This window comes from Lepidothrix coronata, unplaced genomic scaffold (genome assembly GCF_001604755.1).
Source record: "Lepidothrix coronata isolate B3197 unplaced genomic scaffold, Lepidothrix_coronata-1.0 Scaffold25, whole genome shotgun sequence".
NCBI classification, from domain to species: domain Eukaryota; kingdom Metazoa; phylum Chordata; class Aves; order Passeriformes; family Pipridae; genus Lepidothrix; species Lepidothrix coronata.
Window position 1 is genome coordinate 4,685,304 of NW_016690205.1, and position 22,823 is coordinate 4,708,126.

A 22,823-nucleotide genomic window follows, 5' to 3' on the forward strand; every position below is an offset into this window, starting at 1 on the left:
GCATAGGACAGAAGAGGGAGTGTTTAATGTTGCTCCCATCACCATTTTTATGCCTTTTTTTTTTCTTTTTTTTGGAAGGCCACTGTTTACATTATCCATCTGTCACAGGATCTTTGTGTAGCCTGCTCTGTTGCAATATGTGGTTTGTAACTGTTGCTTTCTATTCTTCCAGCTTTTTTTATCCTTCAGGTTTTTAAATACATGGTACAGTCTATGTATATTAAAGTATTGATGTGATAAAACATATTCATATTTTCTGTTAGGCTATTCCTTAAAACTCCCAGTAAAAGGCCTTTGCCTACTGGTGTTCAATTATTGCTAAGTAGAGATCAGCCAAGATACTCACTCTGTGATTTACAGCTTCCATACACTGTGGATGCAGTCAATGTTATCTCCCTTTCCCAGAGGTTTCAGCTCCATTTGTGCAGAGAGTCTTTAGAATATGAGAATGTAAACTAATAGTCTAGAAATTATTCATGCTACCTGAGAAATGTTGTCCTGCCACTTCACACAGCACAGGCATCTGCTCTGTGCTCTTCTCGCTGTTACATCAAGTCCTTGGGAACAGATTTAAAACTTGAACTCTGCTAATGAAAGTCAGTATTTGATACCTAAATGTGAAATGGAGACTTGATCAGTCATGACAAGGCCTTCCAACCATCCTTTGGATTCAAGGGGGCTCCGTGTGTGGGACCTGAGAGTACAACTTCTCTTCAAACCAAAGAGGAACTTCTGTCAAGGCTCAGAACTGTGCTTTACTCTTTCCCTCCTGCCAGCTGGTTAAATCACAGAGTCATTTAGAATTGCAGAATCATTTAGGTTGGAAAAGACCTCCCAAGATCACTGAGTTCAACATTCAGACCATGGAGTCCAACCTTTAACGTGCTTTAATTGCACGTCTTCTTTAGTGGAGCAAACGAGACCGTGAGAAAGCAACTGGGGGTTTTTTTTGCCCCCAGATCCTGTAGTGAAATTATAACCTGGATCTCCCCCAGGACTGAAGTCTAAAATGAGCTGCCAGAATTTTTTTTCATCCTCAAATATTAGTAGCATGATTTGTGGCTGTATTCACTTGGTTTGAGTTTGGCATTCAGTTGCTATATTGAGGTTAAATCCTGACATTTAATTGTAGATTTAGTAGATCAGGTGAATCATGTTTGATCCAGAAGACCCATTGCATAGACAGACATTTTTAAAGGAGGAAGCTGAGAGTCAGACTGATTTTTCATCTCTCCCACAGAGTATATAATCTCTCTTTGTAGCTGCAATCTCAGGAATCAGTTTGCTTCTGCTGGTTGAGATGTTCTTCCCCAGCTGCACCTTGTCTCGTCTACAAGGCAGAAACTATTTTTGCTTCATTTTGCTTTGCTGTGAGGGTGGTGAGGCCCTGACCCGGGTTGCCCAGAGAAGCTGTGGCTGCCCCTGGATCCCTGGAAGTGTCCAAGGCCAGGTTGGATGGGGCTTGGAGCAACCTGGGCTAGTGGAAGGTGTCCTTGCCCGTGGCAGGGATAGTAGAAAGATGATCTTTAAGGTCCTTTCCAACCCAAACCATTGTTATTCTGTGATTCACTGGAGCCCAGAACAATCCTCCTTTCTCAACCACACCTAACCCGAACTGAGGCTGTGATCCATCCTTACTGTGCCTCGGGAGCCTTTTTGTGTCAGCTGGAGGAACAAACTGTTCAGACACAGAACCCTGTGCTGATAACCCTGATGAGTATCTCTGGGCTGTGTGTGGATCACTGGCTGTCACTGGGAAGAAATCCTGGAATTACACAGGTGTAAAACAGCTTTTCTCCCTCTGCTTGCCTGGAGCCCCCACCACTAATCTACTTTTCCTTTCGTGTTGCACAGATGAGGGTGCCCAGCCCAGGGGGTGGTGAAGACATTCCTCTGTAGGTTTGGGGCTGGGGCAGCAGGTTGTGTGCTCTGCTTCCCATGCCTGCATGTGTGATCCCGTTGGGAATTGTGGCTCTGAGTGGGTGCAGCCCTGAGAAGGGATGTGCTGTGAGCCTTCCCTTGCTCAGCTCCGAAGTTGCTGAGGATTGCTGGATTTATTGGCATGACACTCAGTTGCTTGTCTGGTTTGTGCTCTGAAATATGACATTTTCAGCAATGCATGATCCTGGTGACTCTGTGCTGGATCTGGAGTTTGGAAATACATTTTGTTGATTCACTGTAATAAATTAAACTCCTTGTTCAGCTGTACCAAGTGTGATTTCTGACTTTTTTTTTTTTCTCTGAGTGATGGTGTATGTATAGATAATCAACGTCACTAAAAAAATAATTTGCTGAAAAGAAAAAATGTGAAGCTTTCTTTTTTTTTGCTAACTTTTAATCTTTGTAAAAAGTACAAATGAAAGCAAATATAGCTGTAGAAGCTTTTGCAAAATTATTATTTTTCTTTTAGAATCTGATGAACTGTGTATTTATTTGTAGTTTCTTCAAGATACATTGGATGCACTTTTTAACATCATGATGGAGAATTCAGAGAGCGACACCTTTGACACTTTAGTGTTTGATGCTTTGGTAAGTTTGCCTTGGGGATGGACTGAAATGTAGGTACTGAAATGGTGAATAAATGCAACAAACATGGTGTAAATGATGGAATAAAGTTTACTAATTAAAAAGATCTTAGCTGTTAATTATTATTTAATTCAAATGTTATGTTTGAAGGTTCAGTTGGACTTTATCCAAGAGGGGTTGGATTACACCATGTCATCCCCCCAGAAAATAAGGAAGCAGTTAAATCCGGTTGTTTTAGTGGGTGAACAGCAGAATTCAGGACAGAAACAGAAAATCTGTGCTTAGAACAGAAAACTTAGTTATAAGCAAGGAGTTTTCACAGGGAAGAAGAATATCTATATATTAGGAGGATAATCAGGAGCCAGAGGCTCTGTTTTTAGTGTCTGTAATGTGTCTTCTATGAAAAGAAAGGTGACTGGACAAAATGCAAGATGATTTTTTTTCTTAGAATAACACAATAATTGTGCTGTATTTTCAGGTATTTATCATTGGACTGATTGCTGACAGAAAATTTCAACATTTTAATCCTGTCTTGGAAACCTACATTAAGAAGCATTTCAGTGCTACGTTGGCCTACACGTAAGCTGCAAAATCCAGTTTTCCCAACGTGGCTTGGATAATTTTCCCAAATAATGCCATTTAGTTACTTGTTTGTGTAGGTTAGTTAGGAATGTGCCCATAGAGCTTGGGAGGGTGGGAGGTTCTTGAAGAAGATTGGATGTGTTTCTTGCAATAATGTTGCTAAAACTTGGAGTCATCTGCAAGGCTGAAGTCTTGATTGTGTTGTAATGATGAAGGGAATGTTTTTGTAAGGAAAATACAAGCAATTCTCACTCACACTTGAGAAGGAAATCATGTCCATTTAAGATGCTTTAAATAGAGGTGGTTTGGTGCATTCAATTGACATTCTACCCTGGATTATCCACGTTGCTGCCAGTTTGGGGAGGAAGCAGTGGAGAACAAAAAAGCAAAGGTCCATTATTTTTGTGGTCTTAAGCGTTTTTTGACAATTGGGGTCTTTACTGCTGCTTTAGACTGTTAGTGTGGGTATCTTTGCAGTGGTGATGGGAAAGCAAATCCAAACCAGGAAGCCTGGGGTGCACTTTGTTGTAAAGTGTCGATTAAGTGACCAGAAAATGTTTGAAAATATTGATTTAAAATTGTGGAGAATAAGAGAATCATGGAATCACAGAGTATCCTGAGTTGAAAGGGACCCACAGGGATCATCCAGTCCAACCCCTGGCCCTGCACAGGACACCCCAACACACATAGAATCACCCAGGTTGGGAAGAGCTCCAAGATCAAGTCCAACCTTAAACTCCTGCCCAAGTTTGCTGAAGTAAGAGAGGCTGCACTGACAATATCAAAGTGAATACTTGAAATTCCTGGGCAGTTTTCTCCTATTTCAGCAAATCCCCAGATATCCAGATTTCTGTCTGCTCTGTTGTTTTCTGTTAGGGGAGTATAATGTTGTACTTGTTTACTTTTCCTGAGGATGTTGGATCATGCAGTGGAGCTGGGATGATTTAAAATGGAATTGCTGGTAGTTCCATTAAAATCCTGATTTATATTCATTGGAAGGGAGGTAGCTGAAATGGGATTATTTTGAAAATTGTTTCACTTTTCGAGTTTGATAGGCTTCAAAATGGGGAAGGAGAGAATTTCCAACTGGTTATATACATTTTTGAGACATAAATTTCACAAATTCCAGCCCAAAATCCATGGGAAAGCTTTGTGAAGGGAAAGCCTTGTTGAATGAAGAAACTCATATTTTGTATGTTAATGCTAACAATGTTATTATTGTTATTATTTTGATAATTACTTTTATGTTTTTATAAATATTATTTTGACTATTAATATATATAAAATTTATTTCCAAACTTTATGTATTTATTATTAGTAAGTGCATCTGCATAACAGCCTAAATCTGAATATCCCTAAATATCCACCAGAAAATAAGTCAAGTGTTGTATTTCTTGTATGTTGAATGGTGTCATGCTCTGATTTTATTTTTTTTTCAAGAATAGGTTGCAGCAGAAACAAGAACATAATGAGTTTATTAGTTGCACAATTAATTCTGTAACTTTGTGGGCACAGAATTTTTCTTTAAACCTTTAAAAATCCGAACTCTTCTCTGTGAACATACTTGTAACTGGAATGTGTTTTTGTATATAAACAGCAAACTGACCAAGGTTTTAAGAACATATGTGGACAATGCTGAGAAGAGTGGGATCACTGATCAGCTCTTCAAAGCCATGAAAGCCTTGGAATACATCTTCAAGTTCATAGTCCGCTCCAGGATATTGTTCAATCAGTAAGTAAAGCAGATGCTAAAACCTCCTGTAATGCCACTGCTAATATTACTCAGAAAGTGGCCAAATTTCATAATTGCCACAGTTCAAGTTGCTCAGAAATATCTGAAGTTGTGATAACTTATTTCAGGAGGTTTTTCCCTATGAGCCAGGCAGGTTTCCTTCACACAGGTATGTATTTCAAGTAGCAGTGAACTGGTAAAATCATGATAGTTTACATCTCTGAATGAATAGAGCTTGTCATTATTTGAGGAGAAGTTCTGTTGCTGTATTGTGTTTTATACACAAATGTTAAAGAAGTTATAAACCAAGCTGATGATATATTCAGCCTCAGATTGAGTCATTTTACTACTTGTTAGCCATGGTAACAACCTTATTACAGGGGATTTATGGAGAGCTCTTGCGTTACCATCTCCACCAACCTTCCTCTGATTTAGACATTGTAATTTATTTCTGGAGGAGTCCTGCTGTGAGATTCATAAAATACTGGATGTCACTTACACTGTTGCAGGTCCCACAAATCACTTTAGAACAGAAAAAAAAAAATAATTACCTCTTGCTGCAGATTAGATTTACAGACAATATGACCCTCTGGAACTGGCCATGGGATTTCCTTGTGTGAAGCACTAATTCACAGCTCTTTAGTGTTGGGAAGACTCAGCTCTCAATGCCAAGGGATTAATCAGCAAAATTACTGAATGCTGAACGACACCATGATTTGTTCTGCTGTAGGATTAAAGTCCTGCCTGGGGTGTGTGATTTGGAGTGATTGTAATGCAGGAGTGTGGCAGTGGGCTGAAATATCGCTGGGGTTCTGCTGAGAAATCACAATGAGCAGGCTGAGTCTTTTATTAAAAAATATAACATATTTTTAACTTGAGGAATATGGTGGTGGACTGAATATATGGAGCATTTTAGCAGTGGAATTGCAGGCAAGTTTCAGTTCTGGATAAACACACAGAAGCCTTGTTCATCTAGTTAAAGGCTGGTGGCACATCTATTTGTTCAGTATATCAGGGTTTATAAAGGCAAGGTTTATAAAGTGACCTTTAGAAATATCTTTATTTGATTTCCTCAGTAATGATCCCAGTGGTTACGGTATATTTACAACAGTCTTAAAATTTTGAAGGCAGTGCTAGAAGGGCCAACTTGGTGTAATCCTGGTTCTCTCAGAGCTGCAGAGTTTTTGTGCATTGCAAGTATATTAAATAAATACCTGTTATTAACTGACAGCAGAAACACATTTGTGAATACCTTGTTTATTTTTATTACAACTTCCTTTTTGAAAGGCAAAGCTTTTTGTCTGAAGCACTTTGATTTATTGGACTGTCAAGTTTAGTTACTCTTTGTACTGGTATTAGTTTCACCTCTCTAATCTGTTCAGGGGGACAGTGAAATCCATTATTGAAATTAGGAGTTAACAAGTTATTTGTCCTGCATAACCCCCAGTTTTAGCCTAAAAGTGGAGAATAGGAGTTTGCAGTGCAAAATAACACCATTTTGTGTTGGTTTTTTTTTTTTTTTTTCTGTAGCATTCGTTTCCTCTGGGTCCTGGTTAAATAGCCTTTTTTAATATCTGGGGCTCCCAAAGGTTTCTGAACACAGCATTAAAAATGATCCACATTAGTTTGAGTGTAAAGCAGCAAGAACATTCTGAACTCTGGGTTTATCCTTAGAAAAGCCCTTTTCCTGCTGTAATTTGTGATCCATCATGATGTAGCTTTAGAGTGGGTATTGGGAAGAAATTCTTCCCTGTGAGGGTGGTGAGGCCCTGGCACAGGTTGCCCAGAGAAACTGTGGCTGCCCCATCCCTGGAAGTGTCCAAGGCCAGGTTGGATGGGGCTTGGAGCAACCTGGGCTAGTGGAAGATGTCCCTGCCCATGGCAGGGGGTGGGACTGGTTGAGCTTTAAGGTCACTTCCAACCCAAACCATTCTGAGATTCAGTGATCTTGAAACATGAAGAAATAGTACAATGATTGTACCTAGAAACCCCTGGGTGTGGTGCTCTTTGGGAGCTGCAGACCACAATCAAGACCTTCCTGGTGGGTTTAATTCCAGAATAAAATGGAGGAAAGTAGAGGGGAATTGAACTTTTGCTGGGAGCTGCTCTAATGGGTCTTGGTGTAAAGGGTTTGAGGGGGTTCAGGGACAGAGCTAATAGAACCAAGGATGGCTTTGGAAGCCCAGTTGTTGTTGCATGAAACTCTTGGAAGCAACCAGAGCTGACTGGGTAAATAGGGGGTTTTAGTTGGGGAAGGAGTCATAGAATCATGGAACGGTTTGGGCTGGAAGGGACCTTAAAGCCCGTCCACTTTCACCCTCTGCCATGAGCAAGGACACCTTCCACTAGCCCAGGTTGCTCCAAGTCCCATCCAGCCTGGCACTGAAATTCTATCTGATGTTTATAAACACCCCTGCTTAGATTTAATCTGGATGCCAGATCCCTTTTTATTTTGGTCATGATAAGTCTGTGTAACCCTGACACAGGTGAGTCATAAGCAGTGCCACAAGAGGAGAACGAGTTTTAAAATATTTATGTGGAGCTAGTGGTCTTCCCCCCCCTTGCTTTCCACTGAGAATTATCTCATCCTATACCTGAAGCAGAGATAAATCTGCATTTAAAATAGTCTGAGAGTTTCAGGAACTCATTCCTGTGCTGTATCAAACCATTGGACCAAGGTCTTCAGCTTGGCTGTACCTTTTGTGTCTTTGGTGTTACTCAGTGATCTCTGGGCAGTTTTTATCCCCCTGAAAGCATCTGACAAAAAGAGAGAGGGGGGTCTCTGTGGGCAGATGAGCTCTGAAGATTCCTGCCTGAAGGCACAGGGACCTGCCTTGTGAGTTTGAGCTGTGGATTAGTCATTCTTCTGTGGCAGCTGTACTGACTGTTTGGGAAACTGAGCCTGAAATTAGTGGTGGAACACAACTCAACTTCAGTGCTTCCTTCCCACAGGAAACAAAAGGGTGCTTTTTTAGCAAATAGTGAGTTGATGGACTTTTTCTTTCTTTCACAGAGTTTAAGGTCACTCACCTTAGGCTACTGGTAGATTTTAATGTTTGCTGGCAAGTTGTCTGGATGCTTTGTGGCTTCATCATGGGAGAGCTGCTTGGCAGTGGTTCCCCCAGACATCTGCAGGGTGGAGAGACACTCTCCCACTGCTGTGTGGGCTCCTGGAATTGGGTCAGTGCTGAGGGATTCACCAGGACTTGAATGCTGAAATAACAATCCTGGATGTGGCATTTTACCATAGGAAGCTTTAAAATAAAAATCTGTTGCTCCTGCCTGGCCCAGCCTGATCAGTCTGTCTTGCCTCGTGAAAGAAAATTTTTTGCTTCAGTGAAGAAACTTGTGGAAATTCTTGAAAGAATGTGACACAACAAATGGTCATCTGTCACTTGAACAGAGTTTTTAAAAAGTGGGTTTCCATTGTGGTTGGATTGTGCTTATGAAATGTAATTCTTTTTCAGACTTTATGAGAACAAAGGAGAAGAGGCATTCAGGGAGTCTCTGCTGCAGCTCTTCAAGTCCATCAATGAGATGATGAGCAGCAACTCTGATCAGACTGTCATAGTGAAGGTTTGTACTTCCCACAGCTCCATCTTGGCTTTACTTTTGCATCCTAAACCACAGTTAGGCAGTTGATGAAGTAGATGCTTGTGTGGTTGCCCAAAAGCTGGTTTTACCTCAAACATGGTTAATTCTTGGTGCTGGTTCTAATGAAGGGTTTGGGACTATATAAGTAAGGTACTTCCAAGTAAGTTTATAGAATCCTAGAACCATTTAGGCTGGAGAAGACTTCTAGGATCATTGAGTCCAACCTTTCATTGCTGCAAATACTTTTCTTTTTAAAAGAGAACTTAGTTAAGGGTTAAATGACATTTAATTTACCTTAGTGTTAAGATTGTACAAGTTATTTTTAAAACATTACCTTTAAGATGCTGATGACAACATAGATCCTCCTATGCACTTATTTATGTCTTAGGCTGTTCCAGAACTGCAGTTTAGTGTCTTAAGCCCTAGTAAATATTTTAAATGGAACCTTTAAGCAGTAGTGAGTCAGACTGCAAACCTCACCCTCACCCCTCATCCCTCTTCTGGTGTCCCTTTAAAACAGCATCTACTTTCAGTAACATTGACTGGCTCGTGGAATCGGGAATGTGCTCTCTGACCTCAGATGGATGTTGATATCAAAGAGCAGAATCACTGAATTGTAGGACTGCTAGATCTTTGTGTCCAGAGGAGGCTGGATAGAAAAGTTAGTGGATCTTTTTCATCATGGAAAAGTACAGGGAGTGTCATAAACGTGTGTTTGATGAGCTACACTTTGAACTTCTCCACGTGGTTCCAAGTAGAATTTATAAAAAGATTAAACTCTTGACCCAACCCTGCTGAATCACTTGAAAGATGATCAGAAAGGGACTAAGAATTGGGGGAGAATTTGGGGATAGTTTGATTCCTCCTGCTCAGTGTGCAGGGGTTGCAGAGAGAGACAGTGGGAAAGTGCTGTGCCAGTGCAAGAGGTTCCTCCTGAAGGGAACTGGGAGAAGTAGAGCAGGAAAACTCCTGAGTCAAAGACCCCAGTCCTTTGTAGCTGAGTACACGCAGGGCTGGGGCTTGTAATGCCATGCTGAGCACACAGCCAAGAGAGATAGTGGGGATAAAGCAGCTGAGTTGGAATGTTTTAGGCAGAGAGGCTGAGACTGTATCACCTGATAATAAAACAGGGATATTTTATGTTTCCACAAAGCTGTATTTTCGTTTCATTGACAAAGCATTAGTCCTGAATGGAAATTGGGAAGTTGGAGGCAGCGGCTCAGAGTGTGCTGTCGGGGGTTTTGCAAATAGGATGTTTTCAGATTATGAGAATGGAATGTAATATTTATTATTCTGAGGCCTGTTTGCAGGGCCTGCTTCAGGAAGGGAGATGCACATGGGCTTTTTTATTTTTTTAACAATTTATATCTTGGGGGAAAAAAATACCCTAAAAAATGGATTTGGTTGCGTTCACCTGAAATGCAGGAAGAAAAACTTCCTGGCAAAGGCTGGAGAGATCACACTGCAGTGTGTTGGTTCAGGTTCAGGACTCTGCAAACTTGGGTAGAGCACATCTCCTGAAGCACTGACAGACGAGCCAGTGTGGAGTTGAAGTGTACTTGAGGATGCCTTTCAGAAGCCTTGACAACCTTTCATTCAGTATTCATTGCTTTCATCTCCTTTGGACTCTAATTACTTTGCTCTTAGAACACATAATTGTTGGTATTGGCTTTTTGCAGCTTGTGAAATTGCTTTTATTATGTTCAGGTATCCACTGAAGGACTTCAGTTTGTGCAGTAATGAGAAACGTGTGGTTCTGTTACAGAGAACAAAACTATTGAAAAGGTGGATAAATGTGGGGGTTTTTTTGAGAGGTAGTGAGTCTGGATTCTGTGAATCCTGCCTGACCAAGCTGCTGGAGTGCTGGGAGGGTGTCAGTAGCCACGTGAAGTGGACATGACATTAGAGACTTCACTCAGCATCTCTGTCATGACTCGAGTGGGTACCTCAGGATGGACCTCCCAGGACTGAGGGGGCTCCAGTGAGAGCTGGAGGGCAGACAAATGTCAGGAAGAGGAAATAAATCCCTGTATGATGCTCTGCTTGGAGCTGGCAGTTGGAGTTTGGGCAGGACACCTCAGAGTCATCCGTGGCGGCTCTCCAGAGGCATCAGATCCATGTGCAGTGGCAGGGAAAGCAGCAGGGTGTTGGGTGTGAGCCAGAGGGATGAGGAGGAGATGACAGGGCTGTCACCTTGTTGTCAGCCTTGGTGCATCCTCTTACTGCATGCCAGGTGCTGTTCTGGTGTCCATACCTCAGGAAGTAGTTAAAGGGGTACAGAGGACCAGGATTGGGAATGGTGCACCTTCCTGGCAGATGAAACACTAATTTCCTGTACTGTGGGATTTAGTGTACAGTTTTAAGTAAGCAAAAGAACTTTTGATCTTTTCCGAAGCTTGTTGTTACAAGGGGTTGTGGGGGCAGCAGATGGACAGAGCACAGGTCCTGGGATGTTCTGAAAGGATGGATGGAGGTGCAGCCTGTAAAGGAGGGGAATGGACACAGTGACTACAGATGGCATCTCCATGGCTGGTGCTGGAGACCAAGTGCTGGGCTGTGCAAACCATCAGGGTAGCACAGGGAATGTTTCTGAGGGCTGTGGAGATGTTCCAAGAGCTGGAGCCCCTCTGCTCTGGAGCCAGGCTGGGAGAGCTGGGGGGGTTCACCTGGAGAAGAGAAGGCTCCAGGGAGACCTGAGAGCCCCTTCCAGTGCCTAAAGGGGCTTCAGGAGAGCTGGAAAGGGACTTTGGACAAGAGCCTGGAGGGACAGGACAAGGGGGAATGACTTCCCACTGCCAGAGGGCAGGGTTAGATGGGATATTGGGAAGGAATTCTTGGTGTGAGGGTGGTGATGCCCTGGCACAGGTTGCCCAGAGAAGCTGTGGCTGCCCCATCCCTGGAAGTGTCCAAAGCCAGGTTGGACGGGGCTTGGAGCAACCTGGGCTAGTGGAAGGTGTCCCTGCCCATGGCAGGGGGTGGAAGGAGATGAGCTTTAAGGTCCCTTCCAACCCAAACCATTCTGGAGTTGTGGGATACTCTGCTGAAGTTTTATAGAAAGCTAGTGAAGATGAGCAGATAATTCCCAGTGCCTGTGTTGTGCAGGAAGTTCAGCAGATCCAACTGTAGCAGTTTTAGGCTTTTTTCCACCTATTTTTTATATATATTGAGGAAGTTAAATATTATATACAAAATAAGTCTGTTTGGGGAGATAAGAAGTTGCAAAGACCAACACAGAAAATTAAGGTGCTTCACATTAAAAGAGACAGATACTTGATTCACACATTTCAGTGTTTCTGTTTCTCCTTACAACAAGTGGTATCTGTCTCCACAGTTTATCAACAAGAAGCAGAGCTAGGATGGGAAAGTTTCCTTGAGATGTTCACAGCTTTTCTCTTTGGGTGGATATACTGGATTTTTTTGCTGTCTGTAGGAGAGTAGCCTTCAAGCTGACACTAAATGACTGACTGCAGTTTGTGGGTTCTTAGCAAGAATTCCTTTTTATCTATTCAAATATTTATGTCCTTGTGGAAGCTGAGTTGTTCCTGACTGTAGCTCAGGTCTTGAGTCACTTAATGTTTTGCATTTAAATTGCCTCTTCTTTTTTTAATTTGAATTTTTCAAGGCTTCAAAATAAAAGTTTTCCTAAAAAGAAAACTCTCTGAATTGTACAAGGATTTAAGGTTGTAAAGCACAAAACAGAGACTGGGAATTTGTACATCTTTTAGGATTATGGATGTTCAAAAAGCCTTAGGGGAGAATTTATAGGGGTACATGTGTGTGTATATACATATATATATATATATATATATAAATATTGCTAAAGGGTTATTTTAAATTTCACTGGTACTATTTCAGCTATTTATTTTTATTATAAATAGGCAAAATTCCATGTATTTTTGGAACGTGATTTGAAAATCTCTTCTGGCACTTTACTACCATTTATGCCTCTTACTTCTTTTATGTTTTATAGGCTCAAAAATGTTGAAATTAGAATGTTGAGGTGCAAGAATGTTACTAAACCCCACTTTCCTCCCAGGCTATAAAGGCAGCAATAATCAGTCCTGTAGGTTTGAATGTGAGAAGGTGGAATGGTTTAAATGACAGAGTGTTCAAAACAGCACTGAGTTTGAGGTTTGTAGTTAAATAATTATAATTATTTGGGTTTTTTTGGTGTGTCATTGCTGGCTGCAGTGGGGACAGGCATTTCAGGCCTGCCTTTTCCACCTGCTTTTTTAAGATGTTCCATTTTCCAAAGTGGAGAGGGAAATTCCCACAGTGATCCGAGCTGACAGAGGTTTTGGTTGTCCTCTTAATAAAATTTTCCTTGCATACTGAGTGGCAGAGAGCTGCAGTTACAGCTTGGGAAGGAGAGATTACACTTAATTTTTCAAACACCAGTTGGATTTTAAGAGTTCCTTGCAGAAATGAGATGTGCAGCAGTTGGGATGTGCATGTATTTTTAACGGTTCCAAATGTAAGGAGCCTTCCTGGGTTTATTCCTGCTTTCTGCTAATTGGTGCGTGATAATTATTCCTTAACTTTTTCCTGTTGGAGCATGAGCTCAGCCTAAGCCTGTTCAGGATGACTGGGAAGACACAGGCTGGGAGCTGCTTTAGTTCTCTGTGCTTGGAATGATTTGATGGAGTGGGTGTGTGTATTTTGGGGGTGTGAAATGATCCTGTGTGTGGCCATGCAGAGCTGGGCTGGAAGGTGATCTCATTTCACTAAAGGGAATTCTCTTTTGTGTTTTTTTTTTTTTTTTGCATAACTTTTGTCACTTTTAACACATTCCTCAGTATCCACACTCTACTTTTCCCTATTCTAATATTGAGCATTTATTCCTAAAGCCACAAAAAAGTATTTAAATGAAGACAGAGAAATACCTCACAAGCTTCTGAGGTACCTGGGAAGAAAACAAGAGACTGCAGGGCTTTTCCAGTGGGTTGGATACTTAAGAACCATCATTTAAAAATTAGTTGAAGAATAAAATACAATCATGGACTGAGTTTTCTGTGTCTTTTAGAACCTTTTTGGGGAAATACTTCTAAAAGAGATTTACTTGTGATCGTGCTTTGAGCTGTTTTACACTGAATTCTGTGCCAGAGGTGCTGGTTGGGAATGAATAACTGGGATGAAAACTGTTTCAGTTTGTGGAATAACTGCTGGGGACTGGGGCAATTCAAAAATAGCATTTAGGTGTCCCTGGATATTGTTTCATCCTGCTGGTGACTGGGCTTTATTTGGCTTTAATAGATTTGAGTTTAATAGAAGAGCATCATGTGTAGAGAGCAGGTGCTTTGTGTTGAATAACACAAAAGATGACAATTAACATTAAAATAATGTTCAAATGGAGTCTGGTAAAACAAATTTATTGCTTTGTCAAACAAAAGAATTCTTAAGAATACACTGCATTTGGCAGAGATGTTATGCTTAATTTTGAGACGAGGCATTTGCTGGTGGAAATGAATGACTTTGGAAAATGACAGTTTCAAATTAAGTATTTTGGCTTTTATGGAGTACAAAGAGAGGAACATAAACCCCAGACAAAACCTGGAGTGTATTTTTTTTAGAATATGTTTTGTTTCATCCTTTGCAAATGTCATTTGTTCAATCTAATGACAACCTTAAGTTACTATTGCTGGTTTTTTAAACAGCTACTGCCGGGAAGCATTTGTGACTGTTTTCTGTCATTCCTTTTTTAAATAGTTTTGATATTCCAATAAATAAATGAAGCTTACTCTTATTTTCCACAGTGTCGAAGTGGAGGTTTCTGAGTTGTTTTTTTTCCCCTCTCAAAAAAAATTGCAAAAAAAATTCATTTCAGAATAAAGATAAATCAGATCAATTTTGAGTCATAGGAACTCCTCAAACTTTTAGGTCTGAGCCATGTGCTGGTTTTCCTCTTGGTTGATCCCATTCTTTACCCATTTTTGTCTCATTAAACCTGGCTGGAACTGAACTATCAGCAAGAGCTGTGGGCAGTGCAGTGGACCCTTCACTGATGTTCAGAGGGGCCAGTGCTGGGAATAAAACCTCCGTTGCTCTTGATCTTATTTATTCTGGAATTCTTAACATGTCTGAAGGGTTTTTTTCTCCCAGCTAATGTTTAGAAACAGCCCATCACCGAGTTTGTTCCTTCAGCACAAATGTTATTTCACTGCCAGCTCTGAAGGAGTCTGGGAAAACACAATTAGCCCTTAAGTCATTATAAACCCATCAATGAATTTATCTTAAAGGTTGCAAAGGGTGGCTGCTCCACTTTGAGAGGTGGTTGTGATGATTTAAGGAACAAGTCGCAATTATTCCGTGCAATGATTAAAACCTGGGAATTATCATCCTCCGGATTGGCTGTGCAGGGAACTGTGGCCATCAATTATTGCTTAATTTATTCTGTTTAAGGCAAAGCTTTGACTTTTGTGGCCCTTATAATTTTCACTTGGTGAGTTTTATTTCTTGGCACACTTAATTGGCTTTTTTATAGTTTAGGAGGGGATCCTCGAGGCACTGCACTCATGGACTGAGCCCTTCCATAGGCTGTGCTGGCAGCTGCTTTTAATGGTTCTTTGCATATGGATCTACTTTGGCTGGATATAACTCCCTTCATACACAGATATGACATGCATAAAGGAGAAATTAATGGATAATTTGTGAGTGTATGGTTGGGAGAGGGAGAAATCAGGGATGAGACACAAGATGGAAGAGCAACTCTGGGTTTGCTGCAGGCTGCCGTGTCCTTGCTGATGTCGTGCAGAGCCACGTGAATCACATCCTGGGAAGAAAAATCAAATTCCAGGAACACCCCCACAGTCAATAGAACACTGAGTGTACAAAGAAATTTAACTCAAGGGAAACATATCCATTATTCATGCAATGCCCTGTCTCGTCCTGCTTTCTCTCCTTTTCATCCTTCCCCTTTGCTGCTTTATTTGTGTGCTTTGTAGTAGTGAAAATTAATGATTTTGTAACTCGATAAGGGTGGTAATAATTTGTCACTTGTTTTCCACAAAGAGAGAAGCCCCTTCAGGCAGTAAAATTTTTATTGCAGCCCAGCTTGAAACTATGTGTAATTATTGACTGTGTGTGTGAGACTGAGGTTTCCAGCTTTGTGTGTTCGTCCTGTGTGATCACAGGGAAATTACTGCAAAAACCTGTTTGATTAAAAATTAAGATTCTCTGTTATTGTGTTTTTTCTAATGCTGTTTGGAATATTCAAATTCAGGCATCACTGTGTAACTCTGAAGTGAAGATTTTGTCTTAGTTTGCCATGTGCTTCTTGCAGAAAAGAGGAAATTTGAACCTCAGTCCAGTGCTGATCAAGAGTGGAAAGCAATTAATTTAAGCGAGGAAAAAACCCAATCAAAGTACAACAAAACAGATGCTCATTTGCTTTCTCTTGATGTTATTTGAAAAGGCAGGAACAGGGTTTTTTTATGTGCTGAATTTCATATTCCTCATTTCTGCATTCCAGTATCCTGGGAATAACCAGCATTGCCATTGAGCTGCTCCTAATAAAAAAATCTTCTTTCAGCTGCAACTGTAACAGAGTAAAATCTTCTTTGAGAGCTGCTCTTTCCATGATTTAATACCCACAAAAAGGTATTTTTAGGAGCCCTTTGGATTAGACAGATAAAGGTTTAATCACGGAGCTGCAGAGCCTCGTTGTCTGATCATCTTGTCGTATAATTGAGCCAGTTTAGGTGGGAAATAAGGAAATACACTTCCACAATTTTCTTTAAATGCTAAGAATTAAACTTTGATTGGTTTGTCCAGAAAGTAGAACTGAGGTTGCTTCTAGTTTTTGTAACTACAGGATGTTGCAAATGGCGTTTTACCCACCATCCATCAAAGTGTTAATTTTTACGCCTCTGCCGGGCGCGGTGTGAAATTTTAATTCATGATTATAAAATTGCAAGCTCGAAATTTTAATTCAGGATTATAAAATGCGAGCTCCCTTTTAGGATGTGTTACTAAACATTTATTGCTACATGCATTTGAATGATAAGCAAATAAAGCCCCGGCGCTGAGTGAGCTTTATAACTGGTCATTAGAGCCCTCATCCATCACAACACATGAGCCTGCACATAATGGCCCCATTTGCATAATTACAGTTCTGAGCCTGATTTGGGAGCGTGGAAGGAGTCCTTTAAGCATACGTGGGGATGTTTGATCAGCAAGCCTGACAGTTTCTATGGACTGGGAAGAGAAATGGGAGCGCTTGGAAATTTGAAGCCCAAGCCATCGACAGGTTGGGTTTGCTCTTTGAGAAGTGGTCACAAGCCTTGCTGGCTGCTTGAAGTTCTCAAACAATTGACTTCTTGCATTCAAGAACTGTAGAATTTGGTTTAAAATTACTGGGGTCGTGGCAGGAAAACGTTATTTCAAGACAAGTGGTTTTTTTATGTACGAGGTGACACTCCTTGAGTCTGTTACCTCGTGACTCTTCTACCAGCAGTAACTGCTGATCAGAGAATTTGTCTGTCCCCAGACTGAGGTGTAAAGTGTAATCACTTGTCACAGAGAATCTCAGAGAATCCAAGAGTGATTTGAATTGGAGGGGACCTTAAAGACCATCCAGTCCACCCCCTACCGTGGGCAGGAACACCTTCCACTAGCCCAGGTTGCTCCAAGCCCTGTCCAACCTGGCCTTGGACATTCCAGGGATCCAGGGGCAGCCACAGCTTCTCTGGGCAACCTGTGCCAGGGCCTCACCACCCTCACAGCCAACAATTCCTTCCCAATATCCCATCAGACCCTCCCCTCTGGCAGTGGGAAGCCATTCCCCCTTGTCCTATCGCTTCAGGACCCCCATGTCCCCAGTCCCTCTCCAGCTCTCCTGGAGCCCCTTTAGGCCCTGGAAGGGGCTCTCAGGTCTCCCTGGATCCTTCTCTTCTCCAGATGAACCCCCCCAGCTCTCCCAGCCTGGCTCCAGAGCAGAGGGGCTCCAGCCCTTGGAGCATCTCCGTGGCCTCCTCTGGCCCCTGTGTAAGGAATGAATCATTCCCCCTTTTGTGGCAAAAATACATCTTTAATCAAACTGTTTGATTTTTATCAACTAAATACAAAGGTTATTGTGTAAGTCTGGCTGTTGTGGTTTATATTTGAATTACTGTGGGCTTTTTCTTACTCTGGTGCTCAGTGCACACAAGAACTTGAAGAAAGTCACCAAAAATATGAAGAAACAACCCCCCCAACTTTTTCTCTTTGAAATGACTGTGCAGACTAAATTATTTTTATCTGGAATATTACTGGAGGTTCATTCACTATTCTTTAACCCAAAGTGCATTCTGACATACTTGCATGAACTTGCTGGGCAGGAATTTTTAACTGCTGCATTTTTGCTCTTGGTGCTTGTAAGGCAATGTTTGCTCTAGGAATAAATAAATGCTGACTAATTGTTCCTAAAACATGGAAAGACAAAATGAGGTAAAATTACTACGAAGGGTTAAAATATTGAACATCTCTTTGCATCTTCTGAATTCTTTGTGAAATTCTGTGCTGTGAAATGAAGGGACAGCTGCAAGTTCAAGGGGGAAATTAGGAAGAGCTGCAGTTCCATTTGTGGCTACCAAAAATTTCCTGCAGGGAAAGATGATAATTATGCCTTTTTGCTTAATTTTTAAGTAGTGGAGTGAAAATTAAACCCAAACAACTACAGCCTGGCTGGTGAGGAGGGTGGGAAGGTGCCAGACAGGAGATGGGAATAAAGGGATTAGAGAACCAAAAGGTATCTGTAACGTGTTGGAAGGAGCTTCTGAGTCCCTAATTTTGGTATAACTTGTCAGTTTTCCCAGTTTACAAACCTTTCATGGCTCTTCTTTTGAATCTGTTATACTTAAGAGTTTAATTTTCATTGATTTTCAGTTTAGCTGATTTACCCCCAAAAATATGCTCGAGGCCAAACCACAAGGGTTCAATGAAACCAAAGCAACCTACTCGTATGTGGATTCTCTTCTTGCAGTTTCCATCCCCTTAAAAGACATTAATTTCAGTCTTTTTTTAATTTATTTTTAGGGGGCAGCACTTAAATACTTGCCAGCTATTGTCAACGATGTGAAATTAGTGTTTGATCCAAAGGAGCTCAGGTGAGTGGAGTTAATTAAATGTGAATTTCATACAGTTCTTTATTTTTCTAATATATATTTATATCTCTCTCTCTATAATACAATCACCTGAGAAATTTTATTACTTTGGTTTTATACCCTATTTTTTTCCTTGCAAATAATTATAGGGCTGCACAAAGAGTCTGTTTTAAAGTATGACATCAAGGTTTGACAAATGTCTGAGAAACTTTGCAGTACAATATGACATAGCAAGAATTATCAATCAGGCAACTGCCATCAAAACTCTTAAGCTGCCACCATGAAGCTTCACTCTTTCAAGTATAAATTTAATGTAAATAATAGAGTAATAAATAATTCAGTCAATCCTGTTGCTGGATCAGTGTTTCAGTAGCTCATAAACACAGGAATGTTGTTAGTAAATAAAAAGGATAATAAGATGTTTAATTAAAAAAATGGAGAAACCAAATAAAAAGTCTTATTTCAGGAGAATTTTAACTTTAAGACATAAAAAAAGTTTGTCTTTCATGTGCTATTACAAGGCATTTGAATTGAATAAAACCCTTTTTTAGCTTAATTTGATTGCACAAACCCTTCTACATATTGTCTGGTTTTACTTCTGTGGTCTGATATGTCAAAATGAGGAAAAGAAAGGTAAAGTAGAAATGAAATAGGTAAGTATAATCTCAGTCTAACATTTCAGTGGCCTGAGGAACCTGGCATTTAGATTCTGTTTGCCTGTCAACTGTGTTACGTGTCCATTTATGCCTCCTCTGGGCCTGGGAAGTACATTTTTGTGGAGTTTCTGGACTAAACAATAACTTTGGTTTGTGATAGCAAAAGTACTGGGAAAATATACCAAATGAAAATACCTGGACTTTGCCTGTTTTACCCCAAACTACAGTTTTTTCTGTGCTATTACAAATCCAAATTACAGTTAAATACTGAGAGGATTTAAATTGAGATTGAATTAGAAGTGAAGTCTTAAGGGGAAAACCAAAAAACTCAAGATTTTAGAAAGGGATGCAAAATTACTGAAAAGTCTTCTCTATGTTACGTGGGAGCTCAGCTTATAAGTGTGATGGTACCTTATCTTAAAATGTGTGTGCCCCTGGATTTTATTTACTTATTTATTTTTGTTGTTGGTAGCTTGTAAGATGAATTGTCACTTTTTAATTTTTGGTGTGTATAATCATGGATGTGAGGATTGAGGGCAAGCAGAGACAATGAAAGTTAGAAATCTGAAACGTGGGAGAAGGGTGTAAAACTGAGATAGAAGGGAGGGGGCAGAAGAAAAGGCATCAAAACCCAAACAAATGTGTTGAAGGCAATTGATGTTTCTCTGACTTTCCTGTCAAACTCTTCTACATCTGAAAAACACTGAGTTTGCTTGTTCAAAAGTATGAAGTTGTGTATCTTGTCCTTTACTGCTGGATGTTTTTTATGTATTTTTGGAGAGAGTTTAATGTGTTTTTCCTTTTCCCTGCGTGTGCAGCAAGCTCTTCACTGAGTTCATCCTGAACGTCCCCATGAGCCGACTGACCATCCAGAAGCTCTACTGCCTGATCGAGATTGTCCACAGCGACCTCTTCACACAGCACGGTGAGTGGGGCCCGTGTCACCACCAGTTTGTGGCTTTATTCAGTGTCCCCAGACCTCTGCTCGTGCTGGTTTGTCCTTCCTGCCGTCACAACGGGGTCTGGAACACGTTAAGGGTGTTCCGTTAGAAGGACAGGAGTTAAAATCATGGAATACCAGAATGATTTGGGTTGGAAGGACCTTAAAGCCCATCCAGTTCCACCCCCTGCCGTGGGCAGGGACACCTTCCACTGGAGCAGGTTGCTCCAAGCCCCATCCAGCCTGAACGTGAGGACATGCCAATTGACACTGCAGGTTACAGATCATAAAAGAACTTGAAAGCAAAAACTTGGAATTTGTTATTTTAAAAGGGCACTAAATAACCATGTCCTTGGCCTCTGTTGTAGCTTTAACTGCCGTGGGTTTCATCAAAACTATTAATTCAGCTTTTGTGCTCAGTGAAGTTCTGTGGGGGAAATGGAGGTTTTTGATGTGCTTTCTGTCTGAAGCATCATGTTCTCCCTTGAAGCTGTTCCCTGGCTGAAGTAAAACAACACATAAACCTTTCAGAGTGTGCTGTTCATCCGTGTTTTATTATTTTCTCCATCCATGCTTTGTTATTTTCTGCTTTTCGATTAGTGGGCCAGTGAAAGATAAGTTCAAGCACTTGTCCTGCAGATTTCCTCATTTAGGGTGAAACCTTTTATTCTTTTTTCTACCTGAGTGCAGATACCTAACCAAGTGTTTGTGTGCTCTCAAGGGGAGTTAATGAGGGAGCAAATGGGCTCCCTCATTGAGAAACTCACTCCCTTTCTCACTCCTTTCAGTGAGAAAGGAGATTTGAAGGGATGCTTTGATGAGGAAAGCTGGGACCATGTGATGTAAAATGCTGATAAACTTTTCTGATTCCAATTTGAAGAAATATTCTTGGTGATTTAGCTTTGTACTGGGCTTATACCAGACCGAGTGGTGATGAGGTAAGAATGAAGCTGAAAACCAGAGTCTGCCAGTTGTGTCACCACATACTTGTTGCTTGAGAGTATAGAAATTTGGCAGAAACAGCAGGTCCAAACTTGATATTCACTTTTGAGATCTTTTGAAATTATTCAACCCATAAATGGGGCCGGATTTGCAGGAATAAAGCAGAGGAATGCAGATGGGTTTGCTGCTCTCAGAGCCTGGGTAAAATGGCACTGGTGTTTCCAAGACCACATTAATGTTTGCTCTTGCAGATCTGCACATCAGTGTTATTCCTTTGATTGATTAATTCTCAGCTCTCTCTCTCTGCGTAGTAATTTTCCCTTCTCCTGGCTGTTCTTAGCTTGCAGTGATTTTTTGGGGCAGAAATCAGTAATAAAAGGTATCATTCTTTACTGTCTTAGGTAGGAGAAAATTGAGATAACTGAGATAAACCAAGAAGTTATGACTATAAAACACACTCCTAAGAAAGGCACATCATGCATTTACCACACTAATCTCTGACTTCCCTTATTCGACCAGTTTAATGTTGAGGTGGAAGGAGAAGTTGTGTGTGGCTGCTTTGTGTTTTTAACCTGACTCACACTCAGCTGTTGAGGGTGCAGTGAATGGTGTAGTCCAACATTACTGAGCTCCTGAGAAATTTAAATGAATCTGTTTTAACGGGAAGGTGATGAATCTGAACTCAGGCCAGGTTTGCTGACAGAGCAGAGCTATTTAATGGCTATGAGATCTTGTCAGGAGGCTCCTGACAGGGGTTTTCCTGTCACTGCCTGTTAAAAACTTCTTAAATCTGATGTGCTTCAGTTGGGTTGTGATGAGGATTCCAGGCTCATCTGTTAACCCAAACCATACTGGGATTCCATGATTCTTGTGGATGTATGGGGTTTTTTTGTGTGTCAATAAACAAATTATTTGCTTAAAAGCTTCTCTTGCCACCAGTATGGAATCAGACTGGTTTGGGTTGGAAGGACCTTAAAGCCCATCTCATTCCATCCCCTGCCATGGGCAGGGACACCTTCCACTAGCCCAGGTTGCTCCAAGCCCCATCCAACCTGGCCTTGGACACTTCCAGGGATCCAGGGGCAGCCACAGCTTCTCTGGGCAACCTGTGCCAGGGCCTCACCACACTCACAGGGAAGGATTTCTTCCCAGTATCCCATCCAGCCCTGCCCTCTGGCAGTGTGAAGCCATTCCCCCTTGTCCTGTCCCTCCATCCCTTGTCCAAAGTCCCTTTCCAGCTGTCTTGGAGCCCCTTTAGACACTGGAAGGGGCTCTCAGGTCTTCCTGGATCCTTCTCTTCTCCAGGTGAACACCCCCAGCTGTCCCAGCCTTTCCTCACAGCAGAGTGGCTTCAACCCTCTGATCTTCTCGTAGCAATTCATCATCATGGTCCTTCTCTCCAGAGCTCATGTCTGCAGAGCCAGTTGTGCTGGGCACCTTTCACAAACACTAAAATTCACTTGAAAATAAATTAACCCCCCTGGCCACAGCCCTTTTTAAATTTAGTTGCTTCTTTCCCTTGCACTGTGGGTCGAGTTCATGACTAAAATGCAGTTAACTCCCTCTCCTCCTTCCCATTGATTCAGGAATTTCAAACTGATAGGGAATACTTCCGTATAAGTAGTCAACTAATCCTGTATCCTGTTGCAGAAATGAGATTTTCTTTTCTAAAAGCAATATGCTCTACAGGATTGTGGAATTGATGGAGGGCTGGGGAATGCTCAGAAAATTTCATCAGTAGATTTCTGGTGGAGAAAAATACTCTGATTCTG

At 41.2% G+C, this 22,823-nt stretch overlaps 1 protein-coding gene across 2 annotated transcripts in view; it reads left to right on the plus strand.

The window, feature by feature from the left end:
• The window catches only part of DOCK1 (dedicator of cytokinesis 1), a 278,725-nt gene that overhangs the window by 57,160 nt on the left and 198,742 nt on the right, over positions 1 to 22,823 (plus strand). For both annotated transcript variants that reach the window (XM_017809240.1, XM_017809241.1), the window contains exons 20-25: positions 2,440 to 2,529; positions 3,005 to 3,105; positions 4,706 to 4,840; positions 8,308 to 8,416; positions 18,446 to 18,516; positions 19,988 to 20,094. In XM_017809240.1, the coding sequence (XP_017664729.1) occupies positions 2,440 to 2,529; positions 3,005 to 3,105; positions 4,706 to 4,840; positions 8,308 to 8,416; positions 18,446 to 18,516; positions 19,988 to 20,094 (613 nt within the window). The remainder of the gene's footprint in view (positions 1 to 2,439; positions 2,530 to 3,004; positions 3,106 to 4,705; positions 4,841 to 8,307; positions 8,417 to 18,445; positions 18,517 to 19,987; positions 20,095 to 22,823) is intronic.